This window comes from Centroberyx affinis, unplaced genomic scaffold (genome assembly GCF_046629955.1).
Source record: "Centroberyx affinis isolate AG114_WGS23_722 - 3 ecotype Tasmania unplaced genomic scaffold, CSIRO-AGI_Caff_v1 ptg001293l_1, whole genome shotgun sequence".
Lineage (NCBI taxonomy): Eukaryota > Metazoa > Chordata > Actinopteri > Beryciformes > Berycidae > Centroberyx > Centroberyx affinis.
The window spans coordinates 519,709-545,096 of record NW_027279799.1 but is presented as its reverse complement, the minus strand read 5'-3'; the positions used below and the strand labels follow the sequence as shown (position 1 = coordinate 545,096).

The window sequence follows — 25,388 nt, the reverse complement described above, 5'->3', positions numbered from 1 at the left end:
TTTTGTACTTGAGTGATTTTCTAGACAGGTAGGCTACTCCTACTGTGACTTGAGTAAAATTCAACTGCAGTAGCATTAGTTTGACTTCAGTAAAATATTGCAGTTCTCTTTTCATGTCTTGGTAGAACTTCACTGAATGAATGAGTCCCAAAAGCCTGAAAATGAAGTCCAACTTGTGCAAATCAATACAAACAATCCCCGCAACCTTGAAGATAAAATCACAAGCACAGTAGAATCAGTTTGTTTATTAAACACATGATCAACTTTTAATACATTAGAACGTCAGAATGAGCTTTAGCTGCTTTGTCAAAAACAGACTGTGGTACTGTGAGCTTATTCTATTGTCTTCATCCCCACATTCAATTTCTGATAGGAAAGAAAAAAAGAAAAACACAGCTGTATATGCTGAGGATGTTTGGGCCCTCACTCTGGCCTCATGAGGTGAACATAAACCAAAGAATCCCTTTAAAACGAGTGAACCAATCAATAAAGCTGAAGTATCAAAATGACAATATCATCAGCACGGCGTCGAGCGCTCTCAAAGAAGATGGCGGTGAAATACACGGTGTCAGATCATTGCTTTTGAAACCACTATTGTGCCATTTAAAGGTGGCATCCAAAAAAAACACTGATTGTCAATACAACATAAGTAACAATGAGCACTTACACTGGTGATTTTAATGCACAGGATCAGAGACAACATAGCTGGGATCAAAACGGGAGGAGGAGGAAGAGCAGGTTAGATGACCACCAACTGTGATTAGCAGCAAAATAAGTTCTTAAGGCAAATGTTTTCAAGCTTATTGTTGAACAGTCAGCGAACTCCTCTAAGCCAATGATGACCAAACAGATCCTCGATCAATGGCCTCGATACGTGGGAAACATTTCAAGGCAGAGTGGATGGGAATCTATTAGAACCAACCTTAGTTCTGCATTATATTTCCCCCCCCTAGCCCACAGTTTCCAACATTGGCTTTTGTCCCCCTCACTAATTGCCTTCCCAGATGCAGGCAATATTTCTCATCTCCTTTGCTTCAATGTGATCTGTGTATCACTGCTGTATTTTTATTCAATAGAAAAAAAAACATCAATAACCTTTCAGCCCAATGGTTCCCCAGACACAGTTAAAGAATAATTAATAATGGGTTCAAAACTGTAGGTAGGCTAGTTTTTAATTCAAAACAAAACAAAGGAGGGGATTTGAACCAAGGAGTGAATACAGATATTTACCATTAAAGACTAAGGATCTCCATAGTACAATAATGAAAATATAATCTTAAAAAGAATGTCATATGAGTGTAGTTTGGTACAAGAAACATCCTTTGTTGCTTTTGAGCATGTGTCAAAAGCAAAAGCAACATGTTTACTGCAGCATCACGTGCTACAGTACGAATGGGTTGTGTGGAGAAATCCAGTAACACAAGATGTGTTGAGCCAAATGACACATTGTGATATGTTGAAAATAAAACATTCTTTTTAATAGTATAAACATCTGACATGGTATTCTCCAAGCATGAGAAACAGAATCAAAATCTCTATACTCTGTGTCTGGGCTCCCTTGGTATCTCTTGGTCAAACACAGCAGAATCCTTTAACAAAATATAAATGAACTTTACATGAACAATATACAAAATATATTGTATGGTATCTATCAACCATGTAACAAGACGAGTGGACAACTGTGAGATGAGCAGCAAAGACAAAACAAAGCGTCACGCAACCATTCACAAGTCGTGGATGATTAGTGGAGTCTACTAGAGCACATCACCAGTGTCTGAAGTGGAGTCCCAAAACGCATTGAAAACTTCTACAGTAATCTCATTTACGCAGTTGTGTACATTGCTGTTGTTTTGCTCTGCCCATGGTCCTCCTGGGGATGGAGCGACAATGCAGCAGCAGTGCAGAAAGCATGTGGAAACTGGGACTGAATCTGCATGTTAAGCCAACTGAGAAGACATAATTTTAGCTCTGAAATTATTTTGGGGATAAGTCAGTCCTGTGAGTCAACAGGCTGAAGAAATACTCTGGATTAGAAGCTAGCGCTACATAAACACACACAGATTTTCAAGAATCATGCATTTCACTGCTTAATACACATGTAAGCACATTGAGCTATGGCCAATGTTTAGCTCACTTAAGACATTTAGAAGCAGTTTAATGAGAAAGATTAATTCTACTCCTTGACAGTAAAGAGTACCTGAATAAATATTCACCATGAACTGAAAGGTTCCATTTGCTGTATGTGCATATTGTTTATCAGTAATCATTTTATCAAATTTTAGTCAGGGACCAGGCTAAGTCTGTGTTGTTTTTGTCTAAAACAAACAAGTAAACAAGTGCTTAGTCACTAGATCTACATGTGGTCAACTATGGACCACAGACACAATACCTGAATATGAGTGATGCTTATCCATGTTCTTCTTTTTATATTATGTATCTTTTAATATAATCTGTCTATGCTAGTATATCTAAGTTAGATAACAAGATGGCACAGTCAGCATATAACACTTAGATACAGATATTATATAATGGAGGATAATATCGAACAAACCCATTTATCTGAACCTCCAGGCTGGTTAAATTCAATTCACCTTCAGTGAACTCAGGGAGAGGATTTTCTCTACCATTCAAATATTCAATAATCTTTTGGCGTGAGAAAGTTGTCACACACAGCTTAACATATTCAGAAAAAAAATTGAATTCTTGGCATTGTTAGCAAATTGTATTTACATTATGAATCATCTGAATTGAAGGTTAATTATTCAGACATCCAAACTGATCAGGCAACCAAACAGGAATATTGAACAGATCAGACAAATGCAGGCGTCATATTCTGAACATGAACTGTCCATGTATATCAACATTATTCAGTCACCTGAGCATTTCGCTTCTGAAAAACCTTCACTCCCATGAGGTTTGGATTAGTGAGTCTACTGCACAATCTCCTGCTTCGTGTGATCATACATGTACTGTAAATGCAGCTGATACAGATAATGAAAGAGTCCACATATGGGGGTGGAGATGGAGAGTGGTAGAGTTTTTTTTCTTATTAGTTTCCAACTAGAAATGTCAGATTGTATATTCACAAGGTATACGACAACTTCAATATATTCAAATTCTAAGGTCTTATATATAAAAAAAGATAATTTAGATTAAGTGCTTTAGTCAATTAGAAACTATTTCTGTTAAATAGTTTAAGTTTTCATATAGTCAGTCTACTGTGTTTTCTATAGCTATACTACTCTTCAAATGTCACACAGTATGGGGATGCAATATCTATATTCAAAGACAATAGATTATAGGCTACATCTAAATATTTAATCTTTATATTTTCCAGGTATGACATTTTCCCAATCACCTGTGGTTGGTATTGCTCAACTCCAACAATAGTTTAGGATTGTTTTGGCATTGATTTGGCATTGCTTCTGTTACTGGGCATGCCCAGTGGGTTTTTTAACAACTGGTAGTTGCTACACTGTTTGGCTAGGTTTGCCAAAAGTAACTTAGCGCTAAGTTCTTGTGTCATTGAAGATGTTTTTGTCTGCATATCTAGGCCTTGAGCTGTATTCTGCCCCATTTTGGAAGAAAGAGGTTAATCAATCCTTTTTAACACATTGATTTATAATGGATCCAAGATGTTCTCAATGCTGAAACCCAGGCTTGAGCGGTAATGAGGCTTCATCCTGACTATGTACACCATTCCCTAGAGCAGCGGTTCAATTTCCTTTGATTGTGTATACTGTATAAAATCTCTTGTAACTTACTATGTACATTGTGCCTGTTAATGTCTGTTACAGTTTATCACTGCATTTATGTTATTATGTACACTAACTCACAAAGGCAAATTCCTAGTACACGTAAATCTACCTGTTGATTAACTTACTTTTAATTTTGCACATGACAAGGGCAGCAGTATGTTTTACTAATTAACACGGTGATTTCCCAGGGTAGTAACATTTTCAAAAACCCTGAAACCAACGCCTTTGAATTTATGTAGTTTTATAAAACATGAAAAAATGCCCATCTCTGGACAGTAGAGGGCAGTGCAGAGCCATTTTGAGTTGGAGTCATGAGGGAGAATCTAGGGGAGAGGTCACCGAATGTGTCAACATGATCTATCCTTCCTTATGTTACAACTGCAGCTATAACTTTTTCATCCCCAGGCTCAGATGATACACTTTGTCTCTCATCCTTGGACTTTCTTTAAAACATATCACTGCTCTCGTCATGTGGGGGGAGCCATCAGCAACAGATCCATGATACAGTTTTGGTTCCCGACCCGAAGGTTAACAAAAACAATATGGGATTTTCTACTCCACTCTTCCATCCTCATTTAAGACTGAGAATCTCTGTGGGTTAATTTTTTGCTGCTTGATCACCAGCTGTGAAAGTGGTGGTTTTCCTGCTTCCCCTCTCTCGTGCGCAGGCTCTCCAAACGCAAAGAGTGACTAGAGTGTTTTGTCTAAGAGTCGAGTCATTTACTCCAAACAAATACCCAAAGACGTCGGCAAAGAGACAGAGAATGACTGTTTAGAGTCGAGTGCATCGCTCCTCTCAGATACCTCTCCGTCGTCCACATTCCTCCATCACCGTGGTTCTGAGGTCAAGTGCTAAAACTTCCACTCCCCACTCTGAACTACTAACATCCATGCCGTATCTCTCCTCTACGAGGCTTTCTCTCATCCTTCTCCTCAATGCTATGCCTCCTCCATCACTTCCATGACCACAGTCCTGGGCCCGGTTAGGATCAGGTTGCTGACGGTCCGGTAGTCCAGAGAGAGGACGTTCAGACCGTTCACCGACACCACAAACTGACACACCTAGACAAAGACAGAGAAAGAGAGAAAGAGATATCTTGAAGCTCTGGTAGTATTGTGCTTAACTTTCATGCCGATAAAGCATGTTGAGATGAACTGAAACAGAGGAGGGGATGGAAAGTGATGGGAGGTAGAGAGAGATGGGGAGAGCAAGCAAGAAAGACAGTTGAGGCAGACAGAAAAAGAAAGAACAAGAGATTTAACAGCATTTGTCTATAGATACAAGCAGCTGTACAAACGTAACCTGGCTCTCACTCCATCTCACTGTAACAAACAAGGCTTCAATCAGCCTAGAAGGAAATTCAAACATACTCAAAGCTCACCTTGTAGAGAGCTACACACACACACACTGATCAAGGTTGACATAAAGTTGGAGCTGTGCCTAAATTAGACCAGGTACAGCATGAGAACCATGTCCCAATCACTCCCCGGTCACGCCTGGACCCCGCCTGCCCTTATCGTTATTTAATCAGTGTTCCAACTCGGCAGCTGTGATAAAAATAAGAGCTGACAGAACTGCTTTCTAGCTGCTGCTGTTGCAACATGACGCTGCTGCTACAGTTGCTGTGGTTTACGTCTGCGAGCTATTAAAAGACGCATGCTACACGGGCAAGCACACTCGCCCAAAAGGGTTTCCAAAAGTTCCCACTGCTTCCCAGAGAGGTGAAAAACCTGATGCTGACAGATGTATGATGCGTGGCCAGAGACGACAGAGGAACAACACAGTTTCTCACAAAATTATTCCAACAGTTATGTTGCCTATAAATCAGTGAAGTGAAGAAGTACACTACTGACGATGGGAGAAAACCTTGCGTCACCAACAAGACAATTTTTCAGGAACCGAGAAAGAATGGACTGATTTGTGGGCTATGGATGGGTTTCATAGGTCCTGGGTTCATGAAACATACAGGACCATATAACAGGGTTGTGCAATGCAACCATTTTAGTAGCCAATTCTCCTAAAACGAATCCATGCTACCTCCAAAAGTGTGAATGGAGGATAAGTGGCGCTTACAATTCTTGAGATTTTCAGTTATTTTCACAGCCATTGCTCCTAAATGTCTTTCCTGTGCTCCTGAATGTTTCAGGAAAGACAGAGATCAAAAGACAGAGAGGGCGGAAGGGATTGAGAGAGAGAGAGAGAGAGAGGCAGGAAAGGAAAGATGAAAAGAGAGTGAGAGAAGGAGGGAAGGAAGGAAAGAGGCCGAGACCGCTAGTCTTAATCCTGTGTCGCGGAGGAATTTCGGACCCTCTCTGTAATCCCATCTAAACCCCATGTACACTCAACACTTAACAGAATATACTCACAAAGCCAAACAACTCTCTCTCACACACAATCATGGACATGCTCTCTTTCTCTCACTACCTCTATTCTACCTCTCCTTTCCCCTCCACTTCTTTTTACCCCTCTTAATTCTCTCCCAGCACCTCCTCCCCCTCTTTCTCTCCCACTCCTCCCTTCTCTCCTTTCAGGCTGTGGGGTTGTTGTTGGTCTTGGCCGGGGTCCAGCTGGAGTGAATGGCTCCCAGCAGTGAGAGAGTTAAAACTTCTCTCACACAGGGAGAGAAAAGAGAAAAAGAAACCGAGCAAGAGAGAGAGAGAGAGAGATAGAGATATTCCAAGAAAACAAGACGTTGAACTGGCATGCAGCGATAACAATCCAAAGCAGAGGTAATTCCTCTTTTACAAAAGAAAACTCAGGTGATGGATGTCTTGGGTTTTAAGGTTTTAACTCAAGTCCTTTGAAGACTTGGGCAGCCAGAGAAACAGAAAAAAGGCTGTACTGAAAAAGAAGAATACCAACTGGTTGAATTGAAACCATATACTAGAGTTCCCTGCCTCATGTACATGTGGTGTTGCGGGTTTGAGTCTGACCCATGACCTTTTTTTTGCATGACTATCAGTGGTCATAGTTTTATGTGCGAGTGTGTGTGTGTATGTGGCTCATAAGCATAACCAATAATACACAAAGCTATTGAATGTTTTCAAGTTAGGGTTAAAAGACCATCTGCTATGTTCAGAATAAGAATGGTATACGACGATCTGATGAAATATGGTCTTTAACTTGAAAATTGCCTGATTGATTTGAGTGTTTGTACCTTTAAATATTCAGCTGAAATCTTCTAAAACGTTGACTTGCAAAAGAGCAGAGACAGAGAGATAGAGAGGGGGTGAGAGACTCGGACCACCATGTCTGCATGGTACAAATACTGTAACCAAACATTGTTGACCACACACACACACACACGTGTGTAATCATGTGCAAACACGGCGTACAGTACAGTACAGTACAGTACGCACGGATGGACACAAGGTTACACATGGACGCGCACAAACAAATCAAGCACACCATCACCGCTTACTGTAGCCTTATATAAGTGCGTTAGAAGTAGCTGTGAGAGTGATGTCTCTGACAGTTACATAAGTGCGTGTTGGATCCATTATGGTTAGAACTAAGCTGGGGGGGGGGAGGGGGGGTTTGAGGGAGAGACAAAGACAGAGAGAGTGTTTGGGTGCAAGTGTGTATGATGACAAATGAGAAGAGGAGCCTCGTAATGCATTTTACTACCTGCCCTCTCAGTTCAATGGCGGTAAAAAAAAAATCTCTTTTGGCCGCTTGCCTGGGACTATAGTGCCAATATCTTCCAGTATAGCATTCCCTCCCCTGTGCTGTTTTTACTGCTCAACTGAAAACCAATGAAAGTAGTCAGGTGAGGTGGAAATGGGGCAAACCTTCCAGGAACTGTAGGGAGTTTAAACTGTTGTCCCTCCTGCTCCTGATCTAGCACTGGATCTCTTTGGGACTGTAAAATATTACTTTATGTAAATAAACACAAACAGACTAGTGAACCGTAAAGCTGCAGCACACACTGATGCACAATGTCTGTCTAGGAATTTATTCTACTATACAGCACAATTTAAGAGGAACATATTGCTGCTATCATGTGAAAATCCTTTATCTCCGAAAACTAAGAATAACTCATTTTGTGAAAATACAGGATGGCTTTTCCATGGTTTTTATAGGCCTCATGAAAATTATTCAGCGTGTGTGAAAGTTAATGTGTGTTAACTTTCAATTTGGGGAAAAAAAAAAAGACACACTAAAATTGGAATTACAAGGTTTTGGTGACATGCATTTCTCTCCGCTTTGCTCTCTCACAGTCTCAATATAGGCCACAAAAACATGAGATGTGTATATATACACACACACACACACACACACACACACCCTTTATGAGCGTGGACATCTTTATGACTGTAACATATAGCTGTGAACCATGACACGTGTTGCTATGGTAATAAAATATGACCGGAGTTAACAGAAACCGAAGCAGAAGTGATATTATATTTCCAGCGACTGCTTCCTCTTTCAGTACCACAGTTGAGTTGCTCTGCCTCCTTCCTCTTCACTCCCACCCTCCACACTCCTCTTCGGCTCTTCTGTCTTCTCTCTGCCCTCCCTCCCTCCCTCTTAATATGTTCTCCTTTCCTTTTCTTTGCTCTTATGCCGTACCTGTCATGTACGATTACATTTTGCTTTTTCCATTTTTACTGCTTGTTGTGGGAAGACATCACAGCACCAATTTGTCTACTTGAATTGAAAGTATGCATCTTCCTTTACTTACTCGCCCAGTTTCATTGACCCATGGGCCTAAGACAGCAATTTTGAGCCCACTGTTTAATTTAATCCACCAGAAAGCAAGGCTGTTTTTATGAATTCTTGAAAAGTTGACTATTTGAACATTTTCAGCTGACAGCACAAATGATGTGCTTATTTTGCTTTTTGTTACTTTATTTTCTCTTCCCCCATCATCTGATTCTGCACTCCTCTCTCCTGTCTCGGGCTTCTGCTGCCTGTTTTTGCCACTTCATTCAATCCGCTCTCTCTCTCTCTCCTCCAAGTCTGCCCTCCCTCTCCCCTCCCTCTCTATGTTGTGGTTACGGTCAGTACTGCTGTGCTCTGCATTCCCAGGATTCCTTGCTGCCAGTATGTGTACATACCTTCATGCCAGCTGTGGCACTACAGACATTTCTATTCCCCTCCTCCTCCTCCTTCACTTTGTTCCTCCCTCCACAACGCCTTCCTGCTTTTACCCCTTCTCTCTGCTCGATGTCCTGTCTATCTTCTCCATGGAGGCTGTGGTAGCTACAGCAGGCCTCCCCCCACTCTCCCTATCCTCCTTGCTTTTCCTTCCCCCTCCCGCTCTCACACTCTCTTTCTAGTCAAATACCTCTCTCAGTCTGCAGCTTAGATGTGGCAGTATTTACTTAAAGAAAAAATCCACCCTAAAGAACTTTAACACTTAAAAAAACAGCTATTGGTGATGTATCTTGCATTTTTGGGCCCATTTTGTTGTTTGGTGGTGTATTTTTCTTAGTTTCTAAGTTTCAGCAAATAACTGGCCGAACATAAATGACGTGACACTAAGATATTTCTAGCGCAGCTACAATGGAGTTTAATAACAGAAACATTTTCAACTAAGAATCTCAGAATCAAAGAGCAACAGACCATTTTGACTCGACTGTCCAGGATTGTTGGACTACAGTACTGAATTACTGAATTTTTTATCTTTTGAGAAGTAAAAAAGGACTTTTTCCTTTAATGCTTTTCCTTTCTTTCTCTTCTCATTTACTCTTCCACACACACGACTCTCTCTCCTCAATCCCCCACTCTTCCTTGCTTTCTCCTGCTGCTGTTTCACCCCTCTTTTACCTCTCCCCTCCATCCGTACCTCCTGATCTCCCTCCATCCAAACCTTGAAGCTAAGGTTTACTACCTTCCTCTCCCTCTAACCCTTTATCCCAGCAGAAGCCCACTGGGGTTCACACAGGTTTAATATCCTCATCTCTCCATCCGTTCCTCCCTCTCTCCCTCCATACCTTCATGCCGGCGGCAGCAGCAGGTCCACTGGGGTCCACAGCCTGGATGTGACAGGGTTTGTTGCCTCGCACCACAAAGCCCCAGCCCACAGCATCGCCTACAATCTGGGGAGAAACGACAACACATCAAATGTTAACATGGCAGCACCTCTCACTGTTTTCAATGTACACCTTTAGCATTTAACCCTAATTATCTGATGAACCAAATCTTAGCATCTATATTAGATTTGTGTTGGCATGTGTTTTTGTTTTGTCGACTCAAGCATATCTGGCCACATCTGCTGTCAACAGACAAACTGTACACTGGTAAGAGTTATCGCTAACAGGCATAAAGAGTGACTGGTAGATATACAATATAGAGAATGAATTGGAAATGATGGAAAAGAACTTTGTTAGTAATCGTTTTGAGTCAGTAAACAGTGGTGTGTTATATACTTCATTATCCTGAAGTAGAACATATATAGTAGTCATATATAATAGTTATGAACTACAGACACACACACACACACACACTCTGGGGGTGTATGGGGGGCCCCTGTACATATTCCACACTGCCAGGTTCTGGTCTAAAAGCCAATCACCTTCGCACTTACTGAGCCACAGCCAATAAGGAGAGCTCTTATTAGTGTGTGATTACCGTGGTTACCACACCCCATCTAATCTTACCTCAAGTAACGGTTCGAACATTTAGACCAACTGCATGGTGAAACAGGCGTCAGTGTGTGTGTGTGTGTGTGTATGTGTGTGTGCACGTGCCTGAGCTGCATGTGTCTGCACATGACTGAGTGCCTCGCTTCATGTATCTACAAGTGTGTGTGTGTGTGAGAGGGAGTGTCTGACTGCTGGGCTAAAGAGTGTATGTGTGTGTGTGTGTGTGTGTGTGTGTGTGTGTCCTACAGTGAATGTCTTCTTTATGTAGGGTCCTCCTGGTGTCTGCAGCTCCTCTGGACTCACTTGTCTCTTCAGAACTGTCGAGAGAGAAACACACACACACACACACGTTACTAACATGACATAAAAAGGCATGACACGCATACACACACACACACACAGGCAGCAAAGCACACGCACACATACCCAACAGTTACAATACATAGTCACTGACGCAAACACGAACAACTGCACACACATGAATGCAAACAGGCATGAACATTGACACACACAGACAGTACTGTTGGTAGAAAAAAAGTGTGTGTGTGTGTGTGTGTGTGTGTGTGTAGAATGTCTTAATGTTGGTCACATGCTAACAGTGCCTGGAGGCTCCCAACTTCCTGAAACAGTACCCCCAACCCCCTTAACTTCCCCTCTTCATTACTCACTTCAACATCACCTTACACTGGCCTGAACTGGACTCTTGTGTCTCCACATATTTGGAAGATTGATTTCAAATTCACTGCATTCATGAGAGTCGTTAAAAAATACACAAGAGTGTCTGGGAAGATGCTTTGATGTAAAACAGTTCAGCAATGAGGAGCTTGGTTTTGCTCTGATTGGAGCAAAACATTTATGAATTCAACAGCTGCTTCTTATGTTTTTTTTTTGTTAATGCTACAGACTTGAATTGTATTTGATTTCTTTTCCACACAGAAACTGAAGAGAGGACGCATCACTTGTGAGATAAGATAAAGAACTCGTCGATCTACTGAAAGGTTTCTGAGGTTCACCGTATAAACATCTGTCCTGTTGTCCCATCTGCTCTCATAACATTACATTCTGCTGAGCGTACAGATAACCTGTGCGTACTGCATGAGTGTGTTATGGCCGGCTTGCAGCACTTAATCTGAATCTGATGAGAAAGAGCGAGAGAAAGACAGAGAGAGAGACTGCTTTATCCTCTTGGTCTCTATATTTCCATAATCTCTCAGTGAAAATCCTGAGCTGATTAGATACAGAGGACGACTTCCATTTTAATATCTCATCATCTGTATACTACCTCATCTCAGAGGCCAACGTCTATGGGCTATTCTTTCTACTATCAGTTTTTTTCCTCCGTTTTCATAAATATATACTAGACACTCTGTGAGACAGACTGCTCCATTCATTCAATGGGAAAGTTTTGTTCACTCTACTATGAACCTTGTACATTAGGAGGCAGAGACTGGAGTTCTCCCTATCATGTGATATGCATTAGTTATAGTAAAGTTAATGTGAGGCAGAGGGGAAATTAGTGTTTATGTGTGTGTGTGTGTGCGTGTGTCTCTGTCTTCCTGCTCCTGTCCATTGTGTGTGTGTGTGTGTGTGTCTGTGTGTGTGTGTGTGTGTGTGTGTTGGGGGGTTCTGGTACAAAGGAAACCTCTCACACAGTAAGCAGACAGACAGACACACACACACAGTGCTCAAAGGCATCATTACACCATTCAAATGTCTCAAAAACTGATATATGATTATCACTTACAACCTGACATGCACAGACGTCACACACATAAATCTCTCTCCCTCTTAAGTCATTTAGCCTGTCTCTTTAACATCTCGTTGTAATTATACTGAATAAAAAGCGGATATAATGTGACAGAAAGAAGTCATGGCAGGGGTTCAGAAGTGTCCAAGTAGTTCAGCAGTGGAGCGCACACCCATAAAAAGGTGCAAACCAACGGTCCAAAGTCAGAATAAGTAATTATGAAGGTTGCACACTTCTCTCCATATGAAAATATTTATTTTACATCACCAACATGTTTCGGCATTATGCCTTCTTCAGGGTGTCAGGGGTTCAGAAGTGTGTCAGTATTTTGTTTGTTTGAGCGGGTGTGCGTCCTTGTACTTCTATCAAATGTAGCAATGTGCATTAACCTACTGCACTACGCCCAACCAATGGCAATATGCTGTCAAAAAAGCTACTTCCGAGAAATTCCATACAACATGATCATCATAAAAACAAAAAACAAAATAAAAACTAAACTAAACATTTGTTAAATTTGATACATACGCTAAAATGAACAAGCACCACCTAAAACCTAATTGAAACATCATATAATAGTTGTATAACATATGACTGTCTCTGGATCCTCCACATCTGTCTCTCTCTTTCTCTGAATATACGCATCTGCGCACACACACACACACACACACACACACACACACACTCTGCAGGAGACAACACAAGAAGAGACCTTTGAGGCTCATAGCAGTCAAATAGTCAAATATCTAAGGCACTATCACGCTAAGAGGCCCTTCACATAGTAGACTGTGTGTGTGTGTGTGTGTGTGTGTGTGTGTGTGTGTGTGTGTGTGTGTGTGTGTATGTATGTGTCCTCTTACCAGACTTGGGGTTACAGAGGACAGGCGGGCTGCTGCTGAGCGTAGGACTGCTGCTGTAGTAACCGCTGCTGCCACAGCTGCTGCTCATGCTGCTCCGACGAGCGCCGACCACCACCTTTATCTCTTTAGTGGGACTCACTGGGACAGACAGAGAGAGAGAGAGAGACAGAGACAGCGAGAGAGAGAGAGAGAGAGAGAGAGAGAGGCAGGGTGAGGAGACAGAGACGGGGCAGAGACAAAGACAAAAAGTGAGCAGGAAAGAAAGAGAGAGAGGGGTTAGGGAGGGAAAGAGGCAAAGCAGGAGAAAGAATAGAATTAATTTAACACGATTTATTGAAGCAATTACTGGTCGCACCAGTAGGTGAATGCACTGTACAGGATGAAAAGCAGTGGGGCTGTTGTCTACCACACACACACACACACACACACACACTTCTGTGTATGTAAGGCCAAAGAGGTATTACATGTATGTCTGAGCCACAGAACACCCCATATAAACATTTCTATAGTGCAGAACAAGATGCAGTAATTCATCTTCTACTAAAACTAAGAATATAATTAGGCATGATCTGAATTGAATGAACCCAAATAAAAACTGAAGCTGAGCAGAAATTGCAAATTGCTACATTTTCTTTCTGGAGGTAAAGTCAACAGAATGATGCGATGTTGAAGAACCGGATTCAACTTTTGGCCACGTTACACTGTTCTTCTGCCTAGCAACACGAGCTCCGCTCTGTTAACGTCTCTCTGACAGAGAACACCAAGGACACCAGTGTGTGTGTGTGTGTGTGTGTGTGTGTGTGTGTGTGTGTGTGTGTGTGCGCGCGTGTGTGTGTGTGCGCGTCTACTGAAGGTAAGGCAAAAGGAGTAAATATGTCACTGTGTGATGTTTGCTTAAAAGGAAGAATCGAGGGTGCAAGGGAAACAATTTCATCCATTTAATGAAAACAGCAAAAGAAAGAAAAATACTTCAGTAAAAAGTACAAAGAAGCGTCACTATATGAACATATTAAAACATGTAAAGTTATTGATTCACTTTTAATTATGAAACAGGTATCTTCAGCTCCTCTTTCTACCCCTAAAATTGGGTATTATCACTGTACAGATAAGTGAACTATCTAAATTAATCTAAATTAAAATGTATGGGTGTGTGTGTGTGTGTGTGTGTGTGACTAGGGCTACAACTAACAATTATTTCAATTATTGATTAATCTATAGATTATTTTTTCAATTAATTGACTGACCATTTAGTCTATAAAATGTCAAAAACAACAAGAGATTTCCATCACAAGGATTAGGCCGGTCTGACCAGTAGCCAAAAAACACAGAATTAATAATATAAAATGGAGAAAAGTAAGCAAATTTTAGCATTTGTGAAGCTGTAACCAGAAAATATTTGGTAGTTTGTACTTGATAAATGTCTAAAATGATTAACCGATTATCAAAATTATAATGGATGAATTTTCAGTCAAGCCCCTAGTCAATTAATCAACTAATCATTTAAGCCTTTTATTTCATCAGTGTGACCATGTCCGTGTGTGTGTGTGTGTGTGTGTGTGTGTGTGTGTGTGTGTGTGTGTGTGTGTGTATGTGTGTGGTCTCTACCTGAGAGGAAGCTGGTGTTGCCTCCGTCTGAGTTCTGCTTGCGCAGACAGAAGGGGCTGTCGTGGCTCTCTGGGATGCTGCGGCCGCGCTCGTTAAGAAGCTCAATCAATCGCCGCCGGCGACGGAAGTTCATCCTGAACTGGTAGAGCAGGGCCCCATCAACAAAGTGGTGCTTGTTGGTCACTGGTGAGGAAGAAACAGAGAGGGGGAGAAAAGAAACAGACGGAGGGTGCAGCAGAGCAAGAGACAGAAAGAAAAGAGTGAGGGAGAAAAAGAGCAAGAGAGAGGGAGGGAGAGGAGGGGAGGGACACTTTATTTTCATATTAAATCTCATGCCACTGATAAAAACTCAAACATGACAGACCCAAAAGATTTGAGTAACCCTAGCTGTGGTACTAAGCGAAACTGTTTTAAGGAATGTTATTTTAAGTTATTTTCTATCATGTCTATGCTTAAGGAGAAAAAATAGTTAAGAAAGAGAGAAAAGGTGGAAGAGAGAGAGAGGATGACATGTGACAAAACATCAGGAGATGGATTCAAATGTATTATGTCATGAGTATACAGTATATGCCTTAGCCCACTAAGCCACCATGATGCTCCTTTTTCACTTAATTTAATTTACCTAGAGTACAGCTCTTACAGGACATGAACAGCGTGTGCAGGAGATTGATGTCTCTGCTGTTGATTAGTTTATACACTGGTCATGGGTCAGAGTCAAATTCCTGACTCCTCACAGTGCAGTAGGGAGTTATTTAAACACCTCAGTGAATGTGTGATCATTTTACCCAGAGGCCATCTGGGCCAAAAAGCTGACTATGGTGCTGATTCATACTCTTCAACTGAACTGAACTGACCTTAAAGCACACTGAAGTTAAGTGAGCAGAAGTAAGCTGCACTGAGCTGAACTCACCTGTGCTGAACGTGCTTTAAACCCAGGAGCACTGACCTGATCCGACCTCAGTTATCTTAGCTGAGCTGATAAGAGCAGCTCAGCTGAACAGTTACAGTATCATTTTGTTTGAATTAACGATGTTCTCAAGGTTAGACTAAGTCAAAGATATGAAAAAATGTGTCAATAGAATGAAAGACTGTGGAAAAATTTAAGAAAAACTGGGACATTCATCATACATTTTGATAATCATTGACTCTAAGACACTGTATGAGGCAAACTGGTAACAGGCCTGCCAGCTTATACTGGATAAATCTATAATCTTTCAAATAATATAGTCTTTCAAATCTCTTCTTAACACTCATTTTTATAGACTTGCTTCTATGTATTTACCTTTATGAGTTGTTGTTGGTTCTTGCCTTGCTTATACTGTATTTCTTAACCTGTTTTATTACTTTTACTGTTGATTTTATATCTTGTTAACTTCTTTGCACCCTGTAACCGCATTTCTTTACCGCGTTTATTACTATTTATTATTAATCAACCAACCAACTAAATGACTCACTAACCCACTGAGAACCCAAATTCCCCGTGTGTGGTTATGTAAGCTTGTGTAATACTGCATTCCTCTGTCTTAAACCATAACTACTGGTCCATTTACTTGCCTGGCTACTCACACAAAACTTTCCTGAGATTACAGATGTAGGAAATGGTATAAAATCTAGTCAATGAGGACCTGCTATAAATGGATATTGTAATTTAGACTAGTCTGATGGTTTTTGTCTGATGTTTTTAAATTTTAGATTATTGTCTGATATGTACAGTCAGCTCTAATTGAGTCCAACTCTACTGTATAGTTATTTTAGCATCACTTTATGGGTGCACGTCTATTGTCAGCTTTACAAAATGCTTTTTTCATGTGACAAAAAAAAAAAAGACATCCTATGCCATAGTTTAAAGCAAGGTCTACAGTACACTCCACTCCACACTATTACACTGAAAAAGCTAATTTACTATACTAAAACTGAAATGGCTTCTGAAATGGTTTCTCCTGTTGAGTGTTTAAGCTGACTATGAAGGATCTTGAGGCGGACTCAGTAAAGAGTCTAGGCTTTGTTGAGCCAAGATTTATATAGGCTTGGCCCCTTATGCTGATGGTTGGCTGTTGGATCGCTGCCTTTTGTTCAGTTATGTAGCCAATTTCCATTTTACTCTTAGCCCTTATGTGAGTTTGATTGTAAATTTGCTCATGTACAATGTCTGCAGCGTTTATATACACTGTCAGCAACCTTTATGTCTGTTTTAATGCTGCTTCTCTGGGAGCGATTCCCAATTACAATTGGACTATATGACCAAATAATAAAAAAAACAGATATATACAGTATAGAAAAGCAGCTGCCATACTGTTCCACAGTAAACGCTGTCAGTCATTCTGAACACATCTAACCAAACACAATGTGGACCCATCCAGACTCGCCTGCTATTGTTCCACTGTATGTGAATCTGAACATGACCTCTGCCCGGCAGAAAGGAGGAATGCAGGCGTGGGCTCTCTCTCTCTCTCTGTCTCTCCATCTCTGTCTCTCTCTCTCTCTCTCTGATCAGCTGGGTTCCTGAGTCTCTTTCTCTTATTCTGTGGGTCTCAGATCAGTCGGCTCTTCTATATCGAGCCTTTAAACCTCCCCACCCCCTCCATCCTTTGAATTGAATTTTATAATAGAGCACTGCATTCAATTCTAGACTTACAGTTTGTCAAATTCTTAATCACACTGTGTTAAATGTGGCGGCTGATATCCTCTAAACAAACAGACATAAATAAACTATAAAAATGAAACAGTTAACAGCTATTACTCTTTGTTAACTCAATCTACCTGCTGTAACAAAAGGGCATATGAGAAAACACAGTGCAGTATTTCCACAGGGAGGATGATGGTGTGCAGTGTCTGTCAGGCCAGCAGGAAGCAGATATGGCTCAGTATGACATTAACTAAGTGATGTGACAACAACCTCTCTGCCGCACTGAGTGTGTGTGTGTGTGTGTGTGTGTGTGTGTGTGTGTGTATGTGTGTGTGTGTGTGTGTGTGGTGAAATACATCACATTCAAAGACCCTGGAGATGCTCAGCTCTATTACAGCACTTGAGAGATGGGAGGACATAAAGACAGAGAGAGAGAGAGAAACACAGAGAGAGAAACACAGAGAGAGAGAGAGAGAGAGAGCAGATGGGCCAACTGCGTGATGGTGAGGGGAGATCAGGCAGATGAAGAGAAGAGGAGGGAAAAGGGAGAGAGGACAGAAATAACTCACATGATTAACCATCTCTCCCTCTTCCACTGTCTCTCTCCTTAATCTCCTTGTTCTGTCTGTTGGTATCATTTATTCTCTTTTTAAAATGATTTAGATGGTAAATACTGGCAATAATACTGTCTAACAGTAGTATTTTTTACAATGCATTGTTTCTTATTGCTAACTACAGTGTGTTATATCCACACTGACTCTATCGCAGATTCCAATCCCCGTCTCTGTTGAAGGCCATATTGCACATCTTCGGTCTTGTACCTTTACAATTTTTTACCACTTTCAAAAATGTGACTAACGGCCATTTGTATTGCTTGTTAAAATCAAAGGACTGATGAAATGTGTGCAAATGTGTAGCACCCACCATATGGTGAAATATCTGCTACAAATGAAAAATACTTCTAGCACTAAAGGCAACCACATGACGTCTCTGTTGTATACACAGCCTAATTTAATCAGACAAGGGTGTGAACCACGGGTTCTGAGTCAAATCAAATTTAAGAAACTTTGTCTCTCCCCTTTAACATATACATAAGTTAATATGATCAATGTTGTCATGCAGGGACCCAACACAAACAGAGTCAGGATCCAGCTCCATGTTTAAGAAACACTATCAACATGAACTCTCTTGGAGGGAGGTGAAGACTATCGTATGATGCTTTATTTCCTGGGGGGTCAAATAAATAAGACCCTCGTCCACATAAACACACACCACACGGACAGATAGACACACACACACAAACACAGGGAGCCACACAAACACACACACTATAACAAGCAAGCTTGTTTTTCCAAAACATACTTAAATCAGAGCCTTGTGTGGGTCAAATGTAGTTTCCTGGATCATGGCTTTCTCCCTTTTGATCTGGTGTTAAAGCTTTTCATGAAGAGATTTAATATCTTAATTAGAATAATTCAATCTCCACTGCATAGAAAACATGATGGTAAACTACCAGTTAGTTACTGTATGCTGACTGTCAACTACATGTACAGGTAACGCCCACATTCAAAATATATATTTGTATTTCTGAATTTAAAATCAACCATAAACGAATCACAGCAGACATTACTTGCTTTTTGTAAGTAGACTGGATCGTATTACTGTGAATAGGACTGATAATTTTGTTTTATATTATCTTGCACTGCCGACATCTGTGGATTTGCAGTGTTTACCACTTGTGTTGACACACCTACGCAAATCATGACACCAAGCGGAAGAAATCGGAGCCCACACAAAGTTCCCACGTCCCTCTTGTAATTATTATAGGAGGTTGACGTGACGGCAGGTCGTATTTAGGGTAAACATGACATAATGTGAACGCGGCATTAACTAGGGGGAGCATCACTCTGTCAAACCTGAGGATTACATGTTTGATTTCCTTACACAACAAACAAGTGGGAACCTTTGGTGTCAGTTTTTTTTCCTCTCAAACTCCCCTAGAAACTTGCCAAACAAGTTTGCCATTTATTTTCAAAGGTGATTGGTTAATTTACAAACTTATTGTTTTAAGTTAAGCAGCATTGTGGGATTAACTTTGTGAAATGAGTCATAGAATATATTGAATATAAATTTGTTTTATTGGTCCTCTCTAAGCAAAATTCCTGTTATATGATGCCTCCTCTTAAAGTGTCTATATGTGTGTGTGTGTGTGTGTGTGTGTGTGTGTGTATCATGCATGCATGGAAAACATGCTAAGCTGGGTCCTCGGGCCCCACAGCCAGTAAAACTCGCCGACTTCCTGATGCTCATGCCACTCAGGTCACATTTTCCTTGTGTTTATTAGTAACACTCTGTAACACTACACACTCTTGAACGTAGCTATAAGCCAGGTCAGGTCAGGCACAGGACATACAGCATGTTTGAGATATAATGTGGGTCAGGTCCGAATGGTCTGGAGGCCGAAATGAGCAGTGAAGGGTTTTGGGACTGGACTAGACTGGCATGGTTCTTGCATTTTCCATTATTTCAGATACCAGACACAAAAGACGTCAATCAGTGCCGTAAATGGCAAGGTCTCCAGGTTAAGGAGAAGCTGAGAAGGAGTACAGCTGAAGTCTGGATTCCTCTGACCAGAGGAACTCAACACCAGAGCCAAGATAGCAGCAGAAGACGCCACAACACAGACTGGGAACATACCAGCAGGGCCTTTCTTGTCATTCCCAACTGTTTACAGGACCATGTAGAGCAGACACAGGGCCACTTACAGGGCTGCTGGCTTTCACCGCCACCAAAGCCCATTTACAGATCATAAATCTGTCAAGAGCGTGGCTTCAAGTCAGATTTTGTCCTCCTGAGTTGAAGGGGCTTCAGTATAATAACATACAGCTACAGTGTGTTTGATAAAACTTTGAGAGGAAATACTTGAATTTGTGTGAATATATAAAATGACCTGAGTTTTTAACACGCACAGGGCCTTTTCAGTGGGGTGGTTGAACACAGTGGTAACAGTTCATGCATTGGGTCTACTACAGTACAATCCCTTCCTTTGTGAGCCCCTCCCCCTCACCATGCTGGATGATGCCATGTTCGAGGAGCCTCCGTCCCAGTTGCCCCGCCTCCTCCCTGGTTGCCATCTCCCCCTCCTGTAGCAGCCAGTCGACGAACTCAGAAGCCACCAGCGTCCGCTCAAACGTCCCGCCCTCCTCCTCCCTGGTCTGTAATAGGTTGTTCTCTGTGTTCATCAACCTATGGAGAGAGAGAGAACAGAAATAAAACCAATGAGCTGAATGTTCGGTAATGAACTTGCAGCTAACGTTACGCATTGGATTCAATGAAGAATGCTGACAAGCACTGAAGCACTAATGTAGAAACTTCCTGTGTACAAAGAAGATTTCCTGCCAGTGACCTGACCCAATTTAATTTGGGCAAATAGAGCGAACGTATGGTGTCTCTGCTGCAGCCCCAATTTGCGAATCAGGCTGATAAGACTGTGTATTTTCACATAAAAATCTAGCCTAGTGCAGTTTTAATAAACAAAATATAACAATGTAAGGCAAGGCAAGGCTGCTTTATTTGTATAGCACATTTCATACACTGGGGCAATTCAAAGTGCTTTACAGAGTGATAAAAATACAGTAAAGGTAAAAGATTTACAATTAAAAAGTTGAGATACAAAAGATAAAAGACTTAAAAAGTAAACTAGTGCAGTTCAAATCCAATGAAATAGAAAGATAAAAGAACACAACAAATACTCCCACTTTTAGATGCACATTGTGAGTGAACCCAAATGTTTTTCTGTAATTTTCTTTTCCCCTGTCCTTCCTGATTCTACTCTTGATCTGATATTTACGTCAGATCTCACTGCCTAAGGTAGACGAGAATCATAGATTCTCCTCTTGGTCAAAAACCTCACCATCCACAGATGGATAAGAATCATACAGGGTAAAGCTCTGTCCCCCCCACATATAGTATTCACTCATGCGCAAGTAAGCATTACCTGGACAAGACGAATGAAAATTCGTACTTGCCCGTGTCAGCTCTGTTGGGATCTTGAACAGAAACAGTTAAAATTAAGGTTATTTAAAAGCTAAGCTGAAAAGATAAGTTTTTAGCCATTATAGGGTAGAGTAGGCAGTGTAAAATAAGAAAGTTTTTAGCTTTGACTTAAAAGTGGTCAGAGTCGGGGCTTGTCTAATATCATCTGGGAGGTTATTCCAGGTCTGTGTTGCATGATAACAAAACGCTGCTTCACCGTGTTTTGTTCTAACTCTTGGGACAGCCAGTAGGCCAGCCCCAGATGTCCTAAGGGTCCTAGAAGGTTCATATGGCACAAGCATGTCAGAGATGTATTTGGGCCCAGAGCCACAGAGTGATTTGTAGACAAGCAGCAAGATTTTGAAATCAATTCTCTGAGTGACTGGTAGCCAGTGTATGGATTTTAGAACTGGTGTAATGTGGTCGTATTTCTTAGTTTTCGTCAGGACCCTGGCAGCGGCGTTCTGAATAAGTTGGAGTTGCCGAAGAGCTTTTTTTGAAAGCCCTGTGAACAGACCATTGCAGTAATCCAATCTACTGGAAATAAAGGCGTGGGTAAGCCTTTCTAGGTCTTGTTTGGACATTAGTCCTCTGACTCTTGCAATATTTTTTAGATGGTAGTAAGCTGACGAAGTTACCAATTTGATGTGGCTATTGAAATTTAAATCTGAGTCCAGGATAACGCCAAGTAATGTAGGCTTAAATGTAAATGTGCAGTCCATCCCTAATAATCTATATCATTGTGATTCATTGTGACCATTTCTGCATTAGTGTATCAGTCAATAACTTAAGTGGAGGCATGGACAATCCACCTTAAAACAGAATTCACATGTTATTCCTACCATCTCACACAGTGTAAACATCACTCATGACTATGAACAACTCTTCTAGATCTGCTCCAATGACAACAAATGGAGGTCTGACTTAGTGGACTCAGATCTTTTACACCCAAATAAGTTATTTCACAGTAGCAGAGAACATTTCAGGTTATTTGTGGTGACGAACAAAAGAGGAGTCAGTCTATCACAACACACCATGTGTTTTACTGTTTCATTCATAGATGTGCGTAATCCTGTCTGGTCTGACAAACAAGGATCATATGAAATGGGTGTGACATCTGGATGGTACCGGATGACACTAGACGACACATACACACTCATGCATACACACACACACACACACACACACACACACACACATGCTCAGACAGTCAAACAAACAAAAACAGACAAGTGCACACATGCACAGAATTGCTGACTCTTTCTCTCTGTTGCTCTCTTTGAAAAAAAAAAAGGACTATCACACACACCCAAACACTGTCATGTGCACATCCAAACAATATGAAAACAGGTAGGGCGATGTTCAAAAGGAAGACACAATGAGCTTTCTATAGTGTACCTGGACAAGTTTAAACCTGTACTGGCACAGAACGGTGCAATGGAGCTAGCTATAGATAGGAAGCTCTTCAGATCTTCTGATGGCGGGGTCGTCCTGGCACAAATCATACACCCACATTCTGCTGCTTTGCATCATTGAGGGCGATGGCTATCAATCATTCATTAAAACTGCCAGCTCTGAACACAAAACAGTGTAAGCACAGGACAGATAGCCCCATGGGATTTTTTTTATATAGTAGAAGAATAACATTCATGGATGTAATAGAGGCTTGTGGTTTTGTGGGAATGATTAGTATAGTTTCAAGTATAGACACAGCCTGGGTTCTGCTTTCTTATGTCTAACATGACAAGAGTGTCAGTATCTTCTAACAAGCCTGGGCATTTAGACTCCAGGCTGCGCAACTTCAACAAACACTGACCTACAGCAGGCTGGTTCAAATAGGTAAAGTTTCTAGCTAGCTCACATGAAAAACCAGTATAGTCTGCTGGTTCAGTTGTCTGCCTGCCTGGTCCAGCCTTATCAGCAAGTCAACTCAGTGAACCATTAACCTTTAAGACTGCAGACATTAACCCTGGACCTGGCTTTGATTCAGAATAGTTGGAGATCAAGATCAAGTCTACACTAGATTTTTCAGTCAGTCAAGATATTAAATGTGACTTTCCAGTTGGAAATGTTGATGGATGAAGGCAAGCTGGTCTTGTGTACTTAAGTAAATGTATTGAAGGTATTAAAGTTATTAAATCTAGATAGATGATGATGACCTTGTGTGGAATCCATGTATCTTATGGAGTGATTTGAGGAATGTGTGTGTGTGTGTGTATGTGTGTGTGTGTGTGTGTGCGTCAGAGAGAGAAAGACAGAGACAGACAGAGAGAGAGCTAATGTTGAGTGAAGGATGTAGGATACTAGTGGAAGATAGATGTCTGATAGGGGACTTCTGTTATGGCTGGATGGACCGCAATCAGGCACAGCTGATAGCATGCACAGACTTCACACTTTTTCCTGCAAAAAGCCTTGCATCCTTAACTGCGTCCTTTCTGCCAGTACCATCTCCTTAATGCAGTTTGTTAAACTAAGGATCATAAATCCAAATGGGCTGCAGACCCCACATTTAAAGAGAAGCATTATTTTTTTGTCATTAAACTTTGTCCCAGGGTGAGAATGTATTCCTCAAATTTCAATCCTGGGTTAGGAAAACAATACAGTTCCAGGTTTAATGCATTTAAGAAAATGGTCCACGTAATCTTGGATCAAGTGTGCACACCGAGGATTGCTTAAGTCATTCAGTCATGTAAAGTCAACACACTACAGTAAATATGGCGCATATTTAGATGTCAAATTTTGATGGATTAGGACTTTATGTAGGACGAAGTGCTGTGGTCTACATTAGCAGCCAACCAAGTTACTTAACCTACAAAAGTCCTTTCTTGAAAGCACAGGACATAATGTTCCATGGTACCTCAATTAAAGTGTACACAAGACCATTTTAGCTATTTATACAGGTTAAGTCAACAATTCATTTTATCTTACCTCCAAAGGGAAACACTCACAGAAGTACAGCACTCAAAGTATAGCATATATGCCGTAAGGCGCTTTGGAGAATAGCGTCTTGCAAATGGCATGTGCATATGCATAATATATATATTACACACGATGTAAGATGATATATAAATGGATGATGATAACTTTATGTGGGGCAAGGCAAGCTGCCATGGCCTAGATAAGCAACCGGTGTAGTTGTTCAGTCAGCATGCCGGACTGGGCCTGAGACTCGGTTGTAGGATAACCAGGCTTTTCCATGGGTTTCCAAAAACCTCAGCAGGTTCACATGGAGACGGGGCACTGATGACTCTCTAACGCCATACAACAACCTTTAAGAGCCATTTAAGGCCATATAATACACTAAGCAAGTCACAATCTAACAAAGCAGGTGAAAGCATAAGGGAAGGAAAAAATTCCATCCAATAATTCCAACAATTTGCATGTTTTGACATTTTGGAAGGTTTAATATTCCTAACCCACTTTAATCCAGGTGATCAGAAACAACATGAGCCATATATGAGTTTAATAGGCAGGAAAAGCCCTGTTAACACAAACTGATATGGAGAAAACTATATGCAAGTTTTTTGTTAGATCTTAGATTAGATACAAAACCTAAGTGATTTCCAAGTAGAGCTCAACACAGGATGTCGATCATTATGTAGAAAAGAGGAAATCAAGACACAATGGCCTCTTCTAAATCAGTCTGAGTGACTCAGCATGCGTGGCAAAGGCCAAACTTATACTGTCAGCTGTGCATAATGCATCTGATGTGTTTTACCTAGAGTGACCCACAAGTCAGTATTACCAAGTATTATTAGGTCGCACAGTTTGGGTATGCAGCTTCCAACTGTTGAGTTAGATCTTCCTAAATAAGAGAAAATAATCTGAGGAGACACTATTAGCCTACATTACAAGGGCTATTCCTGGCTTAGGTTAACTTAAGGTTAATGGAAACAATTCTGAGGCAATTTCAAGGAAAATACAGCATTGGACCTCATTCAGAAGCCTAATTCAGAGCATACAGACCAAATTTAGTGCTGTAACCCACCTTATCCACAACCCAGCATTTTTATCTATGCAAACACATTTGCAAACTTCATGGAACCTTATTTAGGCGTGCTGCAGCCACACCTACAGCTAAATAAGCCCTACAGTATGTATTTATGTTACACAAACTGTACAGCATGCACACACTGTAAATTACACTGTGACAAACAGGTCTGGCAATG

General features: G+C 41.0%; 1 protein-coding gene across 1 annotated transcript in view; it reads right to left on the bottom strand.

The window, feature by feature from the left end:
• Positions 1-242: 242 nt before the first annotated feature.
• The window catches only part of deptor (DEP domain containing MTOR-interacting protein), a 35,370-nt gene continuing 10,224 nt past the window's right edge, over positions 243-25,388 (bottom strand). Inside the window, exons 5-10 of the mRNA XM_071525468.1 lie at positions 20,252-20,430; positions 14,559-14,741; positions 12,954-13,091; positions 10,596-10,666; positions 9,699-9,803; positions 243-4,820 (exon numbers count right to left, since the gene is read on the bottom strand). Of these exons, the coding sequence (XP_071381569.1) occupies positions 4,698-4,820; positions 9,699-9,803; positions 10,596-10,666; positions 12,954-13,091; positions 14,559-14,741; positions 20,252-20,430 (799 nt within the window). The 3' untranslated portion in view covers positions 243-4,697. The remainder of the gene's footprint in view (positions 4,821-9,698; positions 9,804-10,595; positions 10,667-12,953; positions 13,092-14,558; positions 14,742-20,251; positions 20,431-25,388) is intronic.